The sequence below is a fragment of the Rhagoletis zephyria genome, unplaced genomic scaffold (genome assembly GCF_001687245.7).
Source record: "Rhagoletis zephyria isolate East Lansing unplaced genomic scaffold, Rhagoletis_zephyria_1.1 Rzeph_scaffold_02717, whole genome shotgun sequence".
NCBI lineage: Eukaryota > Metazoa > Arthropoda > Insecta > Diptera > Tephritidae > Rhagoletis > Rhagoletis zephyria.
Window position 1 is genome coordinate 52,343 of NW_016159801.1, and position 24,220 is coordinate 76,562.

Here is a 24,220-nt window from a genome sequence, read left to right on the forward strand (position 1 = left end):
GCTTATCGTTTAATTATAAACATATATATATATGTTTGTATATAATGTGTGTACGTTTCCGAAGACCCCGAAACCGCTGATGAATATGATTTTGATGTTATTAACACAAATACTCTGGCGTAGTCTGGAGATGGTTCCTTACAAGTTTAACCCCTATTGGACTCAAAGGAAAAGAGTTGCCACCCAAGTAAAAAAAAATAAATATGGAAAAGTTAAATGTAATATTACAAAATTGGTATCAAATGAAAGGTGATTGAGGAAGTCCTAATCCGAACACGTGTTTAAATATGTCTACCACCTATAAAATAAAATAGTTGCCAGTTTTAAAGAAATATTTTTAAAATATCAAAAACAATTTAAAAACTTTGCACATGAGATTAAATAAAAAATCCATCTCATGCTGGAACAATAAAATCTTTCTTTATTCAGATTAATTACACCGTTCAAGTTGAAAATTTATGCAGTTTCTGATAGTTGATGATGGCTCCAGTTTTGGAGATAACGGTACTTGAATATCTGCTTAAATTTTAATTTTTTTATAAATAAATCTCTCAGTTTTAAAATAATTTTATTTTTTGCACCTGACTTTTTTTTAATATTATTTTAACTATTTCTGAAAATCATCGAAATCTGTTAACCCATAAAACTGGTTGTTCATATACGAGGCGCTTTACTAAAAAATATATCAATAAGCAGTTGCATGGGAGCTATATGCTATAGTAAACCGATTTCGGTGATTTTCAGAAATATTAATATTAAAAAACAGTCACGTACAAAATTTTATCAACATAACTTTAGGGAGATCTTTAAAACAAGTTTACATTTTCAATTACCATTACCTCGAAAATTGGATAGAATCCGGTAAAACGAAACGCCATTGAAGTTAGAAGGCCTCAATTAAGTACGATGAACTATCAGAACCTGTGCTCATTAAAAAAAATCAAGATCCGAACACAGTGTTATTATATATACAAAAATGAGAGATTGGATAGATATCGCAGATTTCGAAGGTTGTTCTTTATGAATAGAGATACGGAAGACTAAATCTTCCACCATACATTTACTAAAAAAAAACTCTCCCTGATAAAAAGTTGTATCTCTTTTGGTAACTTTTCGGTGATCAGTGGGGAAAGACTACATGAAGACAATTAAAATCAATATTTAATTAATAATATAAATAAATAAATTAATATCATGAAATTAAACAACACGCGTCAGCGTTTTTCTGAAAAGAACAATTAATTACTTATTCTGGATTTCCACTAGGCATTAAATGGCAAAAATGACAAATGACAAAGTCGGGCATTACAAAATAATCGGGTCATTACATTAAAACAATTGTCATTAAGTTCATTTCCACATGGCATTTTTTTTAATGGCGTAAATTTTTCGTCATTTCAATGCCTAGTGGAAATTCGGCATTATCCTTGAACAATAATCATGCAAACATTTTATCTATGTAATTTATAAGAATGAGAATATTGGTTGTCATTTTCAATATTTAGAATACCAAAATTCAATGTCGTCTTTTGTCCAGCCAGCTTGTTCTATTCGAATCACTGTGCTGCGGCGGGAACTACATATTCCATGGTTTAAAATTTTGATGGCCTTCAAGAAAATGCCTTGCACTTCGTCATTTTCGTTAAGAAAAATGGCAGAAAAATTCCAAATGTTAATTTTTTTTAACTCCTAAAACCAATCTAATAAAATGGAATTGATCAGCTTACAGTACTTGTCTTTTTATGTACATAATATTTCAATTTAAAGATAATTGAAACAATATTTTTTTGATTTTCAGATTACTGCCATCTTTTTTGGATCCATATTTTTATACAGGTAAGTGATGAATAATTATAAGAACTTCGATCGTTATGAGGGTTTATACTGCAACTTTAAATTATTGCTTTTGCCTTAAATTGATAGACATCTTGTCAGCATGGGTACTAGTTACGCAATGAAGTGTTTCGAGCAATATGCAGTTATATGCGAAACATTCTGTTGTTGTTGGGTACTTCGAAACTAAAACCTTGCACTGATATTTCATTTTTTTTCTCTGCATCCAATTCTGGAGCAACCTTACCTTTTTTTTTTTTTGAAATACAATGCTTTCTTCAAATCTTAAAAGTAGGTAACTATGCAATTTACCTGCATCCACAGAAGTGTAATACTCTTCAAATAACGGATTTAATAAATTCAAGAATTGAGTGCATCGTATCTTTGAAATATCCTTGCTTAAAAAAAGGGTACAATTATTTATTGTCAATCAATCAAAGTGCTGTACGAATTTCACTTTCATAGCATTTTCCCAAACATATAAACGCACCCATGCACAAAAAGAAAGTGGGGAAATTGAAGAAAGGTGTAGAGTGAAATTGTAAAAGGATTGAATTGCGGAAATCCTTTCATTTTTTACAAATAGTCATTGGAACGAATTTATTTTTTTTATCAACTGCGTACGTAGTTTTGTAGTTGTGAAAAAATATGTATGTTTAACACGAACAATAAGGCATATCCTTCCTACTTCCGTTCATATTAACAAGATTAATGAAAGGCTTGCGAAATTGGAAATTCGATTTTCGATGCCGAACAAATCGACAACGATAAGCTTTAATCTAAGTATTGAAATGCACCAACGCAATTCGGTACGCTGATGTAAACAACTACATACATACGTATTTTGCACACACCCTCAAAGTGTTGTCGATCAATGATCAGCAAACGCTTGGCTGAAAGTGAGCATTCGTTTGTTATCCTTGGCTGATGATAAGTCCTACAAAAATATCTACGTACGTACGTACGTAGTCGGCTATTAGCAGCAATGCTCGCCAAACAAAGCCAGCAAAATAGTTTCACCCATCTACCTGCTGAATCGCTGAGCATTTTCTCACCTGTTTTTCTGATGCTGCTGCGATGCAGGCGTGAAATGCAATTGGAACCTGCGTCGAATGCTAGGTAATTTAATATTGTTGATTATTAAAACGATACACTGCCGGAAATCGATAGAAAACACCCACAAAGGTACGTTTTTTCTCTCCATAAATGCTGGCTCAGGTTGTAATGCTTTCTTTTCATTTTCACTTTGTTTTTCCTCTGCACTCGCTTTCGTACATGCAAATATTTTCTAAATAAATATTAATGGGATATTCAAATGCAGCATGCACATTTACGCAGCAACCATTCGTATATGTAAATTCATATGTAGTATGTATGTATGTATGCATTCACACTTTATTGATACAGAATTCAAATACAAATACTTATAATTACTCAGCAAAATTCCAAACGCACAAATGTCGGCACCTTTAGCTACGAATAGTTAAAACGATTAAGCACATATGTATGTATATATGTATATATAAGTAAGAGTGTAAAGTTTTGATTATGGCAACTTAACTCAACCTAACTTAACTTAGAACTTAACAAATCAAAATGAAAGACTTCTGCTTAGCATTAGGTTACGTTAAGTTTCGCCGGTCCAACATTCATTTAAGAGCGCTTTTAAGTGACAGCCTGTAAGCTACGTTAAGTTGCCATAATCACACCTTAAGTGTAAGTTTATTTCCTCACTTTTATGCCTCCCGCGGCGTCAACACTATTTTAAATCCATTCGCCAACTTCAAGATGATATCGCCTTGCAAATTAAATTGTGACTCATCCACATTGGAGTGAATATGAAATTTACGCACCAATGTCGACAATAGCACTTTTAGCATCAACATAGCATATTTACGTCCGACACAGCTACGTGGACCCGCACTGAAAGGTATATAGCTGTAGTAGTGACGCTTCGCCATTTTCTCTGGCAAAAAGTTGTCGGGATCAAATTTTTCTGGATTCTCATAGCAATCTGGTCGCCGATGTACGGCATATTGTCCCAATATGACTGTCGTGCCTTTCGGTATAACATAGGGACCAGAGGCGAGTGGCACATCCTCATTCACTTTACGTCCTATAACCGGTACTGGTGGATAGAGTCGTAGCGTCTCTTTGATTACGCGCTCCAGGTATTGCATTTCCAGTGTATCGGCAAAGGTACAATCGCGTTGCAAATCATCGGCGAATATTTCTTCTTGCTCCTCGAAAACTCGTGCTTGCACATCCTTGTGAATGCCAAGTAGACAAAGTACGAAGCTGGAACCCGCCGAAGTGGTGTCGTGGCCCTGTAATTAGAAAACGAGATTAGCCATCATAGGGATATTTATAACCATTGAGGCAAATCAATCAAATTATGATTGTGTGAAAGATTTGTGGGCTTTCCACCTATATCGGCCCTCAATGGGAGTGCAGAGATTTAGGCCATTGACACGTTTTATTCGTGTCGACAACGAAAAGATTGTAAAGCAGAGAGCTCTTAAGGTCAAGATTTCCGCAATCCGCGATACGTATGCAATGATCAATGCAAAACTAAGTTTACTCAGTATATTTATTAAAGATCGGTGGATGTGTGATGCTAAGAACTGCTATCCATTAATAGGCCAACTAAACAATGGGTCATAAGACTAATCAAGAAGAAAGGGTCGTTAAGTATTTGACAGGATCATTCAACGGCTTTGGCTTGCCTGAACCTAGTAATAAGGGTAAGAGAGGAAGTAGAATTTTCACATCACCCCAGAAATGGGCACGGGACTAAATATTTAATTCCGATCCTGCCAATCCCGAACTTCAATTTTTAAGTCCCGAGCCCGCCCATGCGGACATTTTTCAGAATTGTTCCGCTTGCAATATTTTCACAGGCCTTCCCGATATCGCTCATCTTGTCAAATTTGAAATGAGTACCGTGGGTGCCGATATCCCGCGCCCATCTCTACTTCACACACATCCTTTTTCAGGATTATTTCACGGGTTGTGGGATCATTTCGGGATTTTGTTTTACTGTTCGGGATTTTTTAGAATTTTCTTTCTTTTTTGCGTGGGCAATGTTGCAATGAAATAGAGGGAGAGAGTGAGAGAGAGGCATATATGAAGATTAGGGGTCTTTTCCAAATATTACTTTTTTTATTTTTACTATTCATTATTGTTTTTTTTTGCTGTTTTGGATTTCTTGGAGTTCTATTTTTCGGTATCTTCGGGATCATTTCGGCATTTTTTGGGAGCTTCATTTTCATCTCGATCTTCCTTTACATGCGTACACAATGGAGACCGTGGCGAGAATTTCGAAAGTTCATTCCTGTTCATGAGTATTTCATTCAACTCGAGCGAAAATATTATCATTCCTGCGTGAAAATATTTTTTTCAAGCTTTAATTTCACGAGCTAAAAATACCACGAGCGCAAAACGCAGGCAATGAGATCATCTCTAAAGCTCTTTTTGAATATCAATCACACATAGAGCTATTTTTGAATATCAAAACAGAAAATTCTAACAGAAATTTAAAGTGCAATAAAGCGGGCGCTCTATAGTGAATTAATTCATTTAACTCACATTATTAGAATAAATTATTTCTATTATGTACCTTAGTATGCTTTTTTGGTTGCCATGACTAGTGATGGCACGATTAATCGAATAACCAATTATAATCGGTTATTTCCATTCAGTTAACGATTTAATTGTATCGAAATTTTCCTTTCGATTAATCGAGCGATTAACCGATTAATTTTTCAAAATAATCGAAAAGAAACCATCAAAAATTTACTAATTTACTTACACAATAACGTATGAATCAAAATACGTTGGGATGTTTTTTACATTCTCGTATTCTAGAAATTTTGTAAACGATATTTCTGCCAAAAACCGCAACACAAGCTTAACCTAAGTAGCTATTAAAAAATCCAAACAATCATTTTATTTTTCGTATTCGCCGTTGCGCATTTTCTTCTTTTTTATATGGAACAAAATAAGCAACGCCATTACCAAACAGAAAAATACCAAAAATCAGCGATAAGTGCCAGATACTTTAGCCTTGGAATTTTTCATACAAAACTTGAATGGGCTACAAAACTGCATACTGAAAATCTTTCTAAGAAATCTAATAAAAAAGCTGGAATTTTTTGTTGATTTTTTTTTTATATTGCGCAAAGTTTGATACGTTTTTTTGCTAAAGAATAAGCTATATTTAAAAAAATAACTAAAATTAAATAACAAAAAAAAATCTTGTCGTTCGCTATAATTTTGACTCGAAGTGTAAGTCAGTTTTCATTAATTTTCGATTTTAATTGAAAAGACCGATTAATCGGTTAATTTCTTACGATTAATTGCAATTATTAATCGAATGCTTTCGATTAATCAATTAACCGATTAATCGATTATTAAATTTTGTTTGCCATCACTAGCCATGACATTTTCTTTAAAGAATCAATTTTTAACCAATTAACCCCAATTGAATATCAAAATCGAAAGTTTTATTAAAAACGTACATACCTCAAACATAATCGTGTTCACTTCATCCATCACATCCTTCTCCGTCCATTCAATATTTGGATTTTTTGTCATCTCCACCATAGCATCCAGCAAAGCCAAACGACGCTTAGCACCTGTACGAAACAAAACAAAACCACAATTGATAGCAATTAGTTACACTTTCCGCTTTCGTCTTCATAATTTTTATACATTAATTTTCTAAAGGGAATCTCAAAATCCCTAATCGATCTTACCCACAGCCCGCTCTTCGTCGATTATATCCAAATCGTCGCGCAGTCCTTCCGCTTTCTTGCCAGCCTTCTCATTCAACGCATCCTGTTGATCCAATACGCTATCTGTTTCCAAATTGAAATTTGCACGCCGCTGTGCGACGACATTCCTCGTTAGATTCAAGATTATATTCATCATATTATCACACTTCTGCCGCAATTTCGTCCACCGATAAATGGGATCGAAATGATAATGTGGCTTGGTCTGACGCTTTTGTATGATGTCGCACATTTCAACCACCGCATCTGCATAGCGCACACACTCCTTGCCTTCGGGTAATTTTTTCATGCCCATCGCTGTGCTAAGTAAAATTTCAACCGTCGTCTGACTCATGTGCGAATGTACATCGAACTCTTGACCCAGAAATCGCGCTTCCAGCCGATTAGCAACATTTTGTGAGTGTTTTACGAAAGTCGGTACGAAACTCTTTAGAATGCTCTGATGAAAAGTGGGTGCAATCATTTTGCGATGATGACGCCAATGATCGCCTTTGCTAATGAGTAGACCGTCACCAAACCAAGGCTGGAAGAATTTATACTCCACCGATTTCTCCAAGTGTACGGAGCTATTCAGAATAATTTCAACATCAGCTGGATTTGTTAAGAAGACAAGCCTGATGTTAAAGAAGCAGCCACTAATTGTTTCCCCATACTGTTTCATGTAGACTAAAGCTTTTTGCACCAACTCTAAATAAAAACAAACAATTAATAAATATGTATCGAGAGTTTTTCAAATAGCTAACACTCACCAGTAGGGGTTACACCTACAAGCAAATGAGCATTCCCAATTACGGGCAAGATTGGCGGGCCGGGTATAGTCCTTAGCTTCTTGAATGCATCTGTATTACGATACCAGATATCGTATAATGTTATAGCCAATACCGCGCCTATTAAACTGATGTATAAAGGACTCGATAGGAGACTCTGCTTGGCCAAATCAACATGTTGTGGTGGTGTTGTTGTTGTATTTAGTAAATCCGCCGTGTCCATGGCTACTGCACTTCTAGCACTACTTCATTAAACTGCTGGCCTATTCTAAGTGCAACTGGAATTTTAATGCAAGCTCATTGCTTGGTCTCGTAATAATCGGAATGCATAATGATTAATGCAAAATGTCTACGTACATACATATGTATATATGTACATACTATATAGCATATACTTAAATAGCTTAGCGAACTCCACTGAACTTTAAAGTGAACATTTTATACGTAGTCAGTCTACTAAAAACACAAGTAATGCACATCAAGCTCCCGTTTTTCGCGAAACCTCGCTATGTAAACACACAATGCACTTCTGGTGTTATATGCACTTGTGGTGTACATATGTATGTACATATGTATGCATTTACATTCTTTGCATAAGTAGTCTGAATGACGCATTTGCTTGGGCACACGTTTCAGGAAAAATTCAGGTACTATAAATGCGCCAAAATCGATAATAAATATCGATAACAAAACCGATAAAATATCGATTATTAAATCGATAAGTCCCAAAAATTTCGAAAATCTCTAAAATCCCGAAATAGTCACCAGATTGAGTCTCTGTCTAAATTCTTTTCTCTATAATTACCTTTATTTTAACTTGTCTTCCTCTATCTTCATCTTTGCTTTTATCGGTATCCTCATCCTCGTGTTCTTCTTTATTTTTATCTTTGTTTTTACCTTTATGTTTATCATATTCTTCATCTACATATCCCTCTTCACCTTTGCCTTTTATAAATATTGCGCCATCTGTTATTCAAAAGCCGAAATACCTACACACACATACTTTTTCTTTCCTTCTCTCACTTCAAATGCACGCGTTTGTAAAATGATGATGAAGTGATTTTGTATGGAAACTTATTTAGGCCCATACATTTGAATCAAATAAGCATACTTAGAAGATATCAACCAATACTTCCCATATACCAAATGAAAGAAAATCTCGAATTTTTTATTAAAGAAAACAAAAACATTCGAGCGGTTTTCGAGCATTTTGGATCGCTTTGAATCGATGTCATGCCATGGTCGTCAGGAAAGAAGAGGTTCTAATCCGAGGCTGGGTCCAAAGCCCACCGAACAACCCATTGCAGGGGTGTGACTTCTCAGATTAACTCCCTTCGGAATGGGTGTTCGGTTACTAATTCGTGTAAAGCCTGGAAGTCGTGAACTGCAAGAACCGGAAGCAGAATTATAATTTTTTGGCACTGCGAGCAAACGGTGATCAAAAGCGTAAAACACGCTAAAAGCATCTAGCGTCTGCAAAAAAGCAAACAACCAATGTGCCTGGAACCCAGGTGAAAAGAAGTATGCGCATCCTTTGTGACCGGAATAACTTGTATATTTTAATAAAATATTTTCATTTAAATTTCATATTAAAATTTTTTTAATGCATTTTTAAAGATTTTTAATAAAAATTTTACGACGAAACCTATGAACAGCTTGTTATTCGCTAAGTTTTTCATATAACAACTAGTAGACACAGGGAGACCCCGGTTATGTGTTTGCACAGGTGTCGACTTTAGAAGCTTATAGTTGCGGTACCACGGAACCGAATTTCATAAGTGGCTCAAACGACGCATAAATACCTAGTCTTCCTAGATCCGAAGTTTTAATGCTCTACAAGCAGTGGCATTTTAGCCACAGCAGTTCAAAATTGCTAGTGGACACACCGGTACCCGGTTATGCGTTCTAGGGTTAAACCGATTCGACCTAACCGACGCCACAGCGTACAGTGGTTCAAAATTAGAATTTAAAGCTCATAATTAATTGCAGCCTTCATTTATCCACCAATTTGATTATTCTTTTTTCTTTTTTTAATGAAAGCTTTTAAAATTTGCAAGGCACCGGTTGAGCCCGATTTTGGAACTTTCACTTCCTTGTATTTATTAAATTTTTTAGTACAAAGCGCGTAAATAGTAGTAATTTTGAAGAAAATCGATTCTCCTGTTCCAGTTAATAAATGTTACATAATAAAAAGCACTAAAAAACAACTGTAGGGTTCCCCAAAAACAAAATCTTACAAAAAAAAAAATTCACCAAAATTTAATTTTTTCAGTTTTTGGAAAAATTTTGGATATGCAGTTTTATAGATCGAGCAAGTTGCAAGTGGCTAAGGCTGCATTTCACCAGCTTCATTTAAGTGAAAAATATTTTGATTTTCGAATTTTTACTTTCACCATTTAATTTTAATTTGGTTTTCAATTTGATTTAAGTGACCTGTGCCTTTCACTTAAGTAAAAATTAAATCAGAAAACCACACTCAGAGATGTAAGAGCTTAAACAGACGGCAGTGTTGATCCGGATCAACTCGGGAATTAACTGCAGTTGATCCGGATTAAGTCCCAGTTAATCCCGATCAACGCTGCCGTCTGTTTAAGCTTTTACACGTTTATCAGCTGATCAATATACACACACCACAATATTGTGCATCAGCTTCTTGCTTGTATACCAACCCTGCTTTTTCTACCACATTTAGCCTGGTGCTGCCATATTTTTACTCGCTTAAATAAAGAGCTTATTGAAACTGAAAAAAATTTAGAATTAAATAAAAAATTAAATTACAATTAATTTCCACTTAAATGAGTTTGGTGAAACACGACCTAGTGATTTTTAATAATTTTTTTCGCAAACTTCTCGAGCACATCTGCACGTTGCGTAGTTTATATTCTTATAAAATACATAAATTACTAAAAATCAATGCGAACTCTTAGCCAATTGAAACTTGCTATTTATTACACTAAATTTTCATGATCTATAAAATACCCAAAATTTTTCTAAGGACTAAACGAAAAGTGTTAATTTTGGTGACTTTTTTTTTTAAAGACTTGATTTTTTTTGGAGGAATCCTACAATTGGCGCTTTATTGAACGGGTACAGTGCTTCCAGCTTTTTAAAACCACAATGTTAGTTACATTTTCGCATATACGTGAGCTTCTCCCCTTCAAAATGAGATATCAATCATTAAATTTGATAAAATATTAAAGAGATATCGTTCGTATCGAGACAGAAAAATACTTTTTAGAAATAAGTACATAATATGTAGATATATAGATGGCTATCAAATGGTTGGTATCGGCGAAAAGATGCTTCATAGCTATTTTTTAAAAAGGGTTTTCCACCTGTCTGAAACGTGGAATTTAATTAAATTATGCACAGGTAATATTAAATATTAAAATATTTTTCTAAAACGGTTATTGTCGACGAGGAGAAGGTTTATAGTTATATTTTGAGAAGGGTGGCCATCTGTTTGTAAAGTTGAATTTAGCAAATTTATGCACAGGTGGGCTAGGAGATTTTTATTTTGAACATTAAGATAATTTTGAGGGGTATGAAGAATGTCTTCCCCTGCTTAAAAAGTTAAATTTTTAACGTTTCTGTTTAATCGGTTCAATTTTTTTTAGTTTTGGCAATTATGAAAATAATTATATTTAGGTCTTTACCGAAAATGAAATCCCATCGTTAACGCTGTTAACGTTAAGAAGCCTCTTACCATGCTATCTGCTAAGATCGATTCCCACTGCTCATTTATATCAGATATTTGTTCAAGCGGGATTCACAGGGAAAATTCCTGGGTGTCGTTTGTCACTGTATTTGTTCGACGTCGAACTTTCGTCTTTGATCAGGGTATACCCAAATGATTTTATGAATGTTTCGACGCTGATGGATGGTATTACTAAACAACTAGCATGGTCCGTGCTGCGACGAAGTCGATCAGCCTCTCTACGTTGTCGGAGGTGTTGTCATGAAGTCTGAAATTTCCGAATGTTGGACGGAATATGTTTAGCTCTCATGCCGGTTATGGCAATTCATTCACAGATGGAGGTGCAGCTGGATACAAGCTGTCGAGGGCTTCTCCCAACTAGAAACCCCACAGTAATTTTGTGCGCCGTTTCAAGGCAGCTTTAATAGATGTCGCACGCTGCACGCAATCATGCCCCGTCCATCTCATTTCCTGTAATGTGGTTATGTTAGCCTGGTATTTCCCTACGTAAACCAGCAGTTGGATAGAGTTACCTTTTTTATGGAGGGTGCGGACATTCTAAGCGCGTGTGATGAGGCCTCACAATTTTGCGGATTCGTCTTATAATTTCCTTTCTGAAGAGTATCGGCCAATATTTATATTTGCAACTCTCGCCGAAAAAAGCGAGCAAAGCCAGTTGGAGCTAGAGTTTGTTGAAATTTAGCCACACTTTTGTATTGTTTTCGGACACTCAACTACTGGGGAATAGGTCACAAATGTTAGGGCGATTATGCAATCAAGATAATCTACTAACCTTTTTTTCGCATACCCCACGTCTAAGCAAAAATTCTTCTACATGATTCGAGTGGCTTTAATGAGGGCCTTTTGTAGATGGAAGCTGCAACTAAACGGCTTATCAATGGTAATTCCCAGTTAGTTGACCTCGTCAGCATATTTAAGCTCTGTCTATATAAAATTGATCGAAGTACTGGTCACTTTAAACGATAAGGGATCTGTGTCTTTTCAAACCTCAAAGTCCGTGGGAAACATTATCGAGTAACTTCCTTTGACTTTATTAGCTTTTTGATTTCGTTAATTTCTTTTAAGAGTTTTACCTGGACTTATTACTGATTTAAATAAATAAAACTATTTCATATAGAAAAAAAACATGTCTTATTTAGTACATTATGGGCGCAGTAGCTAAAGTTAATACCATCCGATGTCTTTTTTCATTGGCATGGAAATAGGGCCGCAAGTTTCGATGTTTCGAAATTAGTCCGTTGAACTACAGAACATATAATTTCTAAATAAAATATACTTGAAAAATCCACGCGACTGAGTTTGGAGTTTGTTTTTTTAATAAAGCACCGTTAAACCACTTTCGTTGCTAAAGAATGCACCACTTGACTGCGTGGCCTACTATATATGTACATAATTGATTAAGTCCTCTATAGTTCAGGGTTCTACGCTTAAGTCAACGCTCATTAATATGTATACATAGTATGTACATTAGGGTGGTCCAAAATTGCATGTGAAAAAGTTAAGTCGGAATTTGTATGCTCTCACCCCCTAGGATTGTTCTATACCGAAAAAAATATATCCCTATTTTTTTATTTTGAAATCAAAAAATATTTAGAGGTCGCTCAAAGCGCTCAAAGTTTTCCATGTATTTGATATGGTGAAAAAAAAACAACTTTTCGTAGAAACGGTATATAATTCTTAAAAATTAATATTTTTCTATCGGAAAACTCTGTTTATCTGCAGGAGACTCCCAGTAATAATAAACAAGTCACTTGAAGACAACCAGAGTTTTCCGATATAAAAATACATAGAAAACTTTCGGTTCTTTGAGCGACCTCTAAATATTTTTTGATTTCAAAATAAAAAAATAGGAGTATACTTTTTTCGTTATAGAACAATCCTAGGGGGTGAGAGCATTACAATTCCAACCCTGCTGTTTTTGGACCACCCTATTGGACATGCATGACCCACTTGACTTGCTTTGTTATGTGAATGCATACATTAAGAAAATGAGTTCTGTTTTTAATTAAAAAGGTTCACTGCTTTCTCGATTAAAGTTTGCCCCAACGAAAGTACACACACAAAGCCATTTGCATTTTTCCAGCTTTATACTGCGCATGCTCTTTATTTCTAATTCGTGCTTTGTTAGATTTTACATTCCACACTTAAGACTAGAGTTAGTTAATTTGTGAGTTTATTTTGATTTCAAAAAAAAAACAAAGTTATAAATGATTATTAGATAAGCCTTAAATCCCGAAAAAAAACAATCGTCCATTTTCGCTGATCACAATCGGTTTCATTTCCTCTTCGCCTAGTCCTCGTTCGTCCCCTAAAAGTATGGCTTATCCGGCATTATATTTTTGTCTTGGAAGGTGTTCTACTTAAACTATAAAACATATGCATTCTTAATCAACTAAATGTAATGATATTTGATTTAATTTTAGTTATAATTTAGCTCGTCATAGGTGTTAGATCAAAATTTATTTAAAAAAGTTTATAGGTTTTTTTGTTTTTTTTTTTTGGCAACGCTTACGCCACAACTGGCTGACGTTTCTGCAGCACTACATTGAAACCATTCTCCAGCTTCAGAATTATATCAGCCTGCAGCTTCCAATCCGCCTCGGTCTCGTTCGAGTGCACCGTGTAGTTGCGAATGATGGTGGATAACAGTACTTTCAACTTCAGCATAGCGTACTTGCGACCAACACAACTGCGTGGCCCGGCGCTGAAAGGAATGAAACTGTAGTAGTGGCGATTGGCAGCGCGTTCGGGCAAGAAGTTGTCGGGGTCGAATTTGTCAGGATTGGGGTAGATGTCGGGGCGACGGTGTACGCGATATTGCAACACCGCCACGGTAGTGCCCTTTGGCACAACATATGGACCAGAAGCCAACTTGACATCGCTGTCGACGCGACGCGCAATCAATGGTACTGGTGGGTACATACGCAGCGTCTCCATGATAACACGTTCCAGATATCTCATCTCCAAGGTGTCAGCGAAGGTGCAGTCGCGCAGCAAGTTGTCGCCAAAGATAGCCTTTTGCTCGGCGAACACCTTCTCCTGTATATCCTTGTGCATACCCAACATGCAGAGCGCGAAGCTTGAGCCAGCAGAAGTGGTATCGTGACCCTGGAAAAGATAAATATAAAACGACGTTTCAAATGGGGAAAACTGAGCACTGCAAAAGCTACCTCAAACATAATTGTGTTGACTTCATCCATAATGTCCTTCTCATTCCATTCGATTTCGGGGTTCTTAGCCATCTCCACCATAGCGTCCAACAGAGCCAAACGGCGCTTAGCGCCTACGTCATTCTCATCAATGTCGTCCAAATCGTCACGCAGTCCGCTGACCTTTTTAGTGGCCGCCTTCTTTAGCGGCTCCTCGATCTCCTCAACAATGGCATTACCCTCGGCATTGTAGTTGGCTTTGCGATCCTGTACCACACGTTTGGTCATGCCCAAGATGATATCCATCATCTTGTCACCCTTCTGACGCATTTTAGTCAAATTGTAAATGGAATCCAAGCGGTACATCATTTTCACTTGACGCTTGTGTATGATGTCGCACATGTCCACGACAGCTTTGGCATATTCGAAGCTTTTGTTACCATCCGGGATCTTCTTTACGCCCATAGCAGTGGTAAGCAGGATCTCGACAGTAGTTTGTGACATGTAATCGTGAATATCGAATTCCTTGCCCAATTCCTTGGCCATGCGTTCCACCACATTCTTAGAGTGCTGCACGAAAGTCGGCACGAAACTCTTCAGAATGCTTTGATGGAAGGTGGGCGCAATCATTTTGCGATGATGACGCCAATGACTGCCGCTGCTGATCAGCAGACCATCGCCGAACCATGGCTTAAAGTAGCGGTATTCTTCTGCTTTTTCCAAGTGATTGCTGCTGCTCAAGATGATCTCAATGTCACTGGGATTGGTGAGGAATATGAGGAGCACATGTCCCAACCAAGCGCGTAGTGTATCACCGTACTTATCAAGATAGACATTGCCCTTAGCCAGAACCTCTGCAAGAATAATGAAAAAGCGCACGGAATGAGTTAAGTAATAACTGAGCTTGGCAGCACATTTTTTCTTATAACTAACACTCACCAGCATTCGAGCAGCCCAGCACCAAATGAGCATTACCCAAAACAGGTACCTCCGGTGGGCTGGGAATATTCTTGGTCATGCGATATTCGCGTGAGCTGCGACGCCAGTACTCGTATAAGGCCGCAACCAACAATACACCGATCAGCGATGTCCACAAGGCGCCCAATCCGCCACCGCTGGCGGCGGTTGCCTGCGTAAGGGTCTCTTGTACTGTAGCCGTAGCCGCTGACATTTTTCGTTTTGCACAGTTCTCCTTTTCCTCGGTTAACCCAAAATTGTTATATGAAATTCCTTATCCCGATATAACGAGCTGTTCACCTGATTCCTATGCGTTATTTACCAAATTTACAAATTTACCGTTCCAAAGCACGGCTAACACTGGACTGACTGAACCAATGGTCATGTATGCAATTTTATGGTTTCGAAATTAAATCGTAATTTTCCAATTTACGCAACTGTTAATGAATTCGTTGAGTAGCTTTTAATTAGGAATACAGTTTTTCGAAATGGATTTGCATTTCAAATTCTACATAGGGCATTCATATGCAGTAGGTAGAAGACAAGGGGGGGCCGGGTTTCCCACAATGTAGTACATAACACGTACTAAATACATACATATATGTATACATTTTCATACAAACAAACAATTGGTAAGTATTAAATAGAAATACAATTATCAGATGAGTAAATGTGATTTAAATTTTCCCGATCAATATAGTACATGTTTACAATTACATAAACTCTGCGAAAAAAATTAAAAGAAGAGTCGACAAAATTGCAATTAAAGCACACAAAAATACGACCATAAGATTTGTATGCCAATTACTGTAATAGATCAATTTTTTAACTCTTCCACACGTGTGCAAATTTTTATTGTAAAGTACTTACATATATAGTTAAAAGTTCGCCGACATACATTGTACTGAGTCATGCATTTTATTTGGGATCCACTGAACTTTAATCCGCCGCACTATGTCTATGTCATTGTAAAGCTAATATAGCTCATCGGTGGTGTTCGCCGTCGCCAATGCGCAAAGGTAAGTCAGCCTTTGGAAGAATATTTCCTCCGAAAACTCTAGAGTGTGATGTTTTTACGACGAGAGAGGACTTTATTTCTCAATTAACGATTATGTCGATGTCCTCGGCATCCGTCACCAAACGTACGCTATTGCAAAAAATTGGACCAGTGCGGTTCAGTTAGGCGGCTCTTATTATCTTTTCCAGCATGATATTAAAGAAATCACACGAATAGGGGTTGCCCTGTCTATTACCTCGTTTGGTATCAAACGTCTTGGGGAGGTCCTTGCTAATTTTTATGGAGAGGTAACTTCTTTTCGTGCTGTCGAAAGCCCCTTTGAAATGGACAAATACTTAGATGGTGTATGTCAATCCTGTTCTTGCAGAGCTTTTGTAATATTTTGTACAAGAAGTTCGGAAGGCTGATCCCGCGGTAGTTGGCGCATATGACGGTGTGGCATTTCTTGTGAATTAGGCGGAGCATACTTAAATTTCCTGTCGTCGGGCAGTCGTCGGGAGTTTATGCATGCAACTTATCAACACATCGACGCCGTACTTGAATAGCTCAGCTGGCAGGTTGTCAGCTCCAACAGCTTTGTTGTTTTTCAGCCGCTTAACTGCCATTCGTGCCTCGTCATAGTTATCATCCACTGGGGGATCGGGTTCGTCTTTTCCACAACTTTCAGTACTGCTACCATTCAATAGGGACGAAAAGTGTTCCCTCCATAATATAAGTACGTTTTCGACATCGGTCACTAGGTCGTCATGGTTGTCCTTACAAAAGTTGGCGCTGGTCTTGAAACCTTCCGTAAAAGCTTAAACAGACGGCAGCGTTGATCCGGATCAACTCGTTAATTCGGAGTTATCTCGGGAATTAACTGCAGATGATCCGGATTAAGTTCTAGAGTTAGTTCCCAAACTTAACTCGGATCAAGCGAATATTCGACGACAACACTGACGAAAACTTAGAGAGCGTAGAATACAGAGAAAGTACAAAACTAGCATGGACACATAACTTTTCATTGGTAATGCAATCACCATACTAATTCATATACGAATCCAATTAAAATTGAATACGAACTTATTTGAATTAATACGGTGACTACATTACCAACGATAAGGTGAATGTCCACGCTAAGTAATTTTGCTTTTTCTTTGTGTTCTACGCAAATTAAATTTTTAGAGTTTAGTTTTACTAAAAAAGTAAAAAACAACTAATTAAAAACAACTTTAAAAAAATATAGAAGTTATACTTGAATGAATAAAAAAAAATTAAATGAATATTCTATTGGGATTCAAACCTACGACCTCGCGGCTCGTAAATCCTCATTACTGCCATCTGTCAAGGCACAATTTTGATCAGATCAAGTGTGGCGTTAATCCGGATCAACGTTGCCTTCTTTCCATGCCTTTAGTCGCCCAACTCTCCGGTAAAATTGATGTGCGTTTTTTTCTGTCAGCCAGCTAATTAATCTCTTCGCACTTACGTATTTCGGCTACTCTTTTCTTATTACGGCAAATACGTCTTGGAATCCCTCTTCAGCTCCCAATATCGATCCCCCATAGCACACGTTACACCCGATCGAAGCGTGGCCCAGTAGGCGGATTATTTTTTCTCTGCAGCAGCATGACATTACTCGTCGTACCAATTGTTCCTTCGAGCTCGAAGAAACCCAATTACTTCTTCGCCTGCAGTACGGTGAAGGCTGAATATTCTCTACGTTCGCATCAAAAGTCACTTCCTTGTCCCTGGCATTGAAATCGCCAAGCAACATTTTGATATTGTGGGGGGCAAGACTTGTATGTGCCGTCCATGCGCTCCTTGGACGAATCGGCCTTCTCTTCTGTCGAGGCATAGACGCAAATGGCCAAGATGTTGAAGAATCTCGCTTTGACTCAACGAAGGAGTCTCTCTCCCACCACAAATCCTATAAATACATGGCGGGCAGTGATGACAGTCTTACCGCCCTATTCCCACACCACTGACAAAACTCAGCGGGTGACTATTGCCTTTACTACTGCGCCTAATACTATGCCGCAAATTTATTTTAAGCTGTCGTATGACAATTGTCAGTTTTATTGTTATGACCTACTGAGTAAGTGACAACGGTGAAACAATGTTTATATTGTGTTTTAGGCGCAGTAATTGTGACAATAGTCATATGATGAATTTTGTCAGTGTTGTGGGAATAGGGCGGTTAGTCTTTCTGAGATTATTAACCGTCTGGGCAGAGGCACCTTCTTCATTATGAGCACTTTAAACGTTCGCTGTGTTGACGACTTTATTGGCTTTATGGGATTTTTAATGGCCTTTGTGGCATATTACATATACATATACTTAAATATACTTTCACAGTAGATTCTGACAGAAACTGAATTTTCTGGAATACCTATTGATCGAAAGAATTAAGGAATAAAATTTAATGAAGTTGGAATTTTAAAATGCACCTTGAAATTGCCCTCGTGTATGAGGGTAATGAGTTATTCAGCATATTTTCATACATTTATGCATACTTTGTGTGCATTCGCATATACGTAGTATATATGTATGTATGTACGTGTGTATGTACTTACATATGTATATACCTATGAACTGTTTTATTCTTAAAGGAATTTTGTGTAGTTTGGTAATACTATGTACGTGATATTGTACACATATTGCATATTGCGACTTTAGACGTTTGAATCGTAATGTTCGCTAATTTATTCGAAATATGCGCTTATTGTAGCATACAGGCATACATCTATGTATATACATATGTATGCATATGTAAGTGTGTTTATGTACCCGAACTGGGTTATTGAGCAAAGAAAGTGCAGTAAAGCTTTTAAAAATAAAGTTTTGTAGAGCACATTCATAGATATGTAATTATATTCAGGACATATGTACATAATTCAATTTACAAATCAATAAATACATACCAAGTCATATTGAACTGGTAATAGCACTAATGGAAAACCAGTATTTCGAGTAATCAAATCCCAACAAAAAAAAATTTTTTATCATGACAAATATTTCAACGGAGGGTTAAATTTTGCTCTTTTTCATGAAAAACTATGTATTAACCCTTTTTTTTATCTGCACAAATTTTCTAGCTTTGTAGAGAATTTACCAAATAAATTTCCAGGCACTAAAGAACTGAACTCATATTGAAATAACATTATCTTCGCTGTAATTAGCCACCTCTATCGAGTTCTATTATTTTAATATTCTACCCGGGGCTGTCAAGACTATAATCTGTAATTAGCAAGCTGCTAGATGGACTCAGATCATTGTTTTGAGAATATAGAGCCAAATTTCTTTGGTATCCGGGAACTACCTTTGTTTGATAAAGAATTGAACTGAATTCAAAACGCTGAAGAACGGATGCATAAACGACCAAAAATGCGGTATGATCCCAAAACTAGTACAAACACTGGTCATACACTGTCATGGTCCGGCCCGTATGCCACTGTGGAGTATTGGTTAAGTGGCCAGCAGTAGAGAAGAAATTGAAACAAAATAGGCAGCTACGGGCTACCTCGGACCACAATTTTTCCAGCAAGGAATGGCTTCTTCCCCTCGAAAAAACTGCCACTTTGCGCTCTTAATTTTTCCTTTATTTAAAATTTTTTGGCCTGCACGAGTGCGATTTGACAAAAATCATAATTCGTACTCATTCTCACAAATTATTTGGTCGACAAAAAGAACGGCAATTCGAAAAGTCAGCGAAGTTTTGAATGGGAGATATATTTTTTTGGGGAAAAAAGACAACATTTTATTTCTCAACATAGTCTCCTTCTTCTTCTTGTTCTTCCTTATTGGCGCTGTAACCGGTTAAGTGATTTTGGCCGAGCCAAAACAGTCATTTCAGTGAAGCCAAGTCCTTCTCCAACGCAGAGTAGGGGCCTCTTCCTCTGTTACCAGCATCGCGACCCGCGTTGAATACTTTCAAAGCAGGAGCGTTTCTGTCCATTCGAACGACATGACCTAGCCAGCGGGGCCGCTAAATTTTAATTCACTGCTTATCGTTATATCGTCTGCGGTTTTCGCCATCGCCACCGCGTAAAGGCCCGTAAGTCTTTCGCAGAATCCTCTAGCTCGATTTATTTAGTCCAACGCTTTTTTTCAATTTTTTAATTTCTGCCAAAGAAAAGGATCTTTAAAATAAGCGTTTGTTTCAATCGCAGTGTCACACGAACGGGCATCTGCCCAAAATTTGGTGCAAATCGAATCCTAATCTTGTGAATGCACACACAGTTTTCTTCATCTCAGTTATCAGTCCCAATTTTTTTTTTTTTTTTTGAACCAATAGCCTAATATAAAAAATGTATAAATCTGTACAAATGTAACAATCGTGTGACACAGTCTCATCCGATTTTTTTCCAAATTTTATAAAATGAAATAAATTGTGCACACTTCCATTCTTTAACGAAATTTCGCAAGAAAATCGGTAAAACAATGAAAATAATGCGGCTATGTGAAGAATTTCTTGCAGAATTTTTCCAGATTTTTTCTTTATTTTTCGTACAGAAATCTCTTTACGAGTTCGTGTCAACACCACTTCATATAGTTTTTTTTGAAGATTCGTAAAAAAATCGCTACAGAAATGAGATACTCCTAAAGATTTCGTTAAGATTTCGGGAGCTTTGGTTTGCAGGGAACCCGTATAAATACAAGTTTAAAACTTTGTGTAATATAAAAACAAATTAAATAAATTTTTGTAAACATTTTAATCTTTTTAAACAGAATTCTTAAGGATGCAGTTTTGTAGCCCTATCAATTTTAGTACAATAAAGTGCAAGTTTGGAGTAGCTAAGATTTATTTTAAATTAATGACATTGTCGAAAAGGGAAACTATTTAAGATATGAATAATAATGAAGAGTGGAAAAGTATTTTACACAAAATTAAAATACTGCTTAGAAAAATATTTAATATACAAATACAAAATACCGTTTCAAAAAATACCAAAAAAAATATATAAATCAACGGAAGTCCTAGCTATTTCAAGCTTTCACTTAATTACTAAAATTGAACGGGTTACAATTTTTTTTTTTTTTTTGTTATACATACATATACATACATACCTATAATTTCTTTATAAAAAAAAAAGTTGCAGAAAAAACTTTTTATTGAAAATTATTATTTTTCCGAGCGCCAACTGGAAAATTAAGATGAGGGGGCTGAAACTTTGCCGAAATGTATTTTTTTTTTTTGTGACCGACAACGAAATTTTCATATGGGACTGAAAGAAAAAAATAGTCGTTTTATTTGGCACAGTCTAATGTACTTACAGACATATGTATGTGTAAACATTTTCAAGTGTATTACAGTACTATTATATCTATTTACTTGTTGTTTTTGTAATGTCATGCCTTCCATATTCTTTTCAAAGCGCTTAACTAATGTGGCGCGCAAAAAAGTGACATCTTAAACAAACTAAATTCATGCATTATTGAATGGGCTCATTCGAGTAGTACTTGGCAGTAGAACCTGCGCACAAGTGCCCACAAAAAACACACATATATACATATTAGACTACTAGAACACGTGGAATTTAGAGCAGGATATGTGCTGCCAAATGAAGCATTGCATAATAGAGTAGACTTCCTGTGTAGCACGCGCAAATGAAGCATATCCTTAGACAGGCGCGCGCCGCTTAAAATAGAAATGCCAGTAAGTATTTGAATTAAATGGACGGCATTCACTTGTGATCTCGCAAAGAATGGTGATCGCACGGGCGCTTCCAAATCAAAACAAGATCGTAGCACAAATGCTATGAGCAATTACAAAAACAACAAAAAACTATAACAAATGAAATTGAAAACTAAGCGACGAGTAAGTAGACTTCTTTTAAATAAGCAAAAACAAAACAAGAAAAAAATTAAAGGAAAGGAAAGGACAATGAATTTTGCTCAAGTGTATGCGCAAAAGACGCATGGCATAAAAGTGAAAACAAATCAAAGTTGAAAGACGAGAAATACATGCATACATATGTACATACATACGGACTATGCACATATCTCTATGCAAGTGAAGTATTCAAAGACGCTGGCAGCGATTGAATGCATGAATAAGTGTACGAATGAAATTGAGAGCAATATCCTTCCGGTACCGTCCACCTTTGACAGTGAACGCGAAACACAGGATACGCGCGATCGCGCACACAACGTCAAGAACAAGTGTTTTCCGCTGCTGGTCCACAAAACGAAATGCTGAATGTTAAATGCATTCATACGCAAAATTTAACAATGATTGCTCAGACAAAAGAAGAACGATTTTTTTTTTTAATTTTTTGGTTTGTTTATTTTTTTTGCGATCACACTATTGAAAAATTGGGATCTTTAAGTCCAGTCGCAGTCGAGCCAAAGAAAAGCCAAAAATGTACAACAATAGCGCAAACGCTAAATTATTTAAAATTTAAATTATTCATTTGTTTTTTATCCGCTTTCTTTTCGTTTTTTTTTTTTACTTGTCATTTTTGAAGCAAACGCAAACACTTGCAGTCTCACCGGAAGTGGGTGATTTTTTCATCCTTACATTTTAACTTCTTTTTGTATGACTCAAACTCAATATTTCCAATAGTCCCCCAATTGTTGAGCGCTGATTTCGTTCACTTCCTTGCTCTTCCCTCTTTCATTTATTATATTTTTAGTTATTGTAATTTTTTGTTTTGTTAAATTAATTGTTGAAATGCCTGACTGTGTGACTGCATGACTGAGCGGTTTTTTTTTTGTGGTTTTAAGTTTTTAACAATTATGCACAACAGAACAAAGGCATCGCCTATAGTACTTACCTTACTTGAATAATTGTAAACTACAATAATTTGCATGCGCATATGCCCTGTAGGGAAATTCACAAGTACCATGCTCAGACAAATGGGTGTTTCCATGAAAATGTAAACCGAAAATGCAAGTAAATGAGTTCAGCCGACTTTATAACTTTGAATTTCGTATTCAGGTGTTGAAAAGAGATTAAGAAAACGCGAAACGGTTGAGAGATAAACTAAAAAGGAACAGTCCAGCGCCTTCGTCTTGGTCTGCAGGCTGTATCGGAGATACAGCCGCTATATTTAAACGTAGAATACGTGATATGGTTAAGAGCATATCCAAGTCAAAAACGAAATCACACACTAAGAAAAAAAAGGGTTTTTCCAAAATTTTACAAATTTACATACTTCTAAGTGAAAAGAACTCAATGAGAATATAAGCGAAAGCCCTATTTTTATTTTTATTTTATACCATTGTTTTTTCTACAGCTTACTGAGATTTAAAGATTTGAAATTTTGAACAGAAAAGATATTTATTGAAAAAACTTAATATAAAATTGTTTGAGCGCTTGAAAGAAATTTAATTCAAACTGAACATTTGAAAACACATTTACATATTGTGGTAAGACTCGGGTTCGAATGCTGTTAAACGCAAAATATAAATTTTGATTTTTCTTAATTACGAAAAAGTATCAATAAAGTACAGAACGAAATCATATTCAGACGAAAAAATCTCAAAAAAAAATCGACAACTAAACCTAAAAAAATATCGATAACAAAATCGATATAAAATATCGATAAACCAATCGATAAAAATATCAATAAAAAAATCTATGAAAATATCGATAACAAACTCGATAAATAATCGATAACAAAATCGATAACAAAATCGATAAAAATATCGATATCAAAAGCGATAATAATATCGATAACAAAACCCATAAAAATATCGATAGCAAAAGCGATAACAATATCAATAGAAAAATCGATAAAAATATTGGTAACAAAACCAATAAAAATATCGATAAAAATATCGACAACAAAATCGATAAAAATATCGGTAACAAAGTCGATTATAATATCGATAGCAAAAACGATAAAAATATCGATAACAAAACCGATAAAAATATCGATATCAAAATCGATCAAAATATCGATAACAAAATCGATAAATAATCTATGATAAAATCGATAACAAAATCGATTAAAGTGTCGATAACAAAATCGATAAAAATATCGATCATTATATCGATA

At 36.1% G+C, this 24,220-nt stretch overlaps 2 protein-coding genes across 3 annotated transcripts; both read right to left on the bottom strand.

The window, feature by feature from the left end:
- Positions 1 to 3,202: 3,202 nt before the first annotated feature.
- LOC108367526 (cytochrome P450 4g1-like) lies at positions 3,203 to 7,636 on the bottom strand. Of its 2 annotated transcripts, XM_017622155.1 has the most exons (5): positions 7,376 to 7,636; positions 6,591 to 7,313; positions 6,358 to 6,470; positions 3,568 to 4,160; positions 3,203 to 3,306 (listed from the first exon to the last, which is right to left on the bottom strand). In XM_017622155.1, exons 1-4 carry the CDS (start codon positions 7,614 to 7,616, stop codon positions 3,570 to 3,572), a joined length of 1,668 nt encoding a protein of 555 aa, XP_017477644.1. In that variant the 5' UTR covers positions 7,617 to 7,636; the 3' UTR covers positions 3,203 to 3,306; positions 3,568 to 3,569. The 2 variants fall into 2 exon arrangements, with proteins under 2 accessions (XP_017477644.1, XP_017477645.1); XM_017622156.1 differs by lacking the exon at positions 3,203 to 3,306 and having other exon boundaries at positions 3,337 to 4,160.
- A 5,705-nt stretch (positions 7,637 to 13,341) lies between these two features.
- On the bottom strand, positions 13,342 to 15,728 carry LOC108367527 (cytochrome P450 4g1-like). The gene is made up of 3 exons (XM_017622157.1): positions 15,200 to 15,728; positions 14,282 to 15,114; positions 13,342 to 14,219 (listed from the first exon to the last, which is right to left on the bottom strand). Exons 1-3 carry the CDS (start codon positions 15,429 to 15,431, stop codon positions 13,620 to 13,622), a joined length of 1,665 nt encoding a protein of 554 aa, XP_017477646.1. The 5' UTR covers positions 15,432 to 15,728; the 3' UTR covers positions 13,342 to 13,619.
- Between the last annotated feature and the right edge of the window lie 8,492 nt (positions 15,729 to 24,220).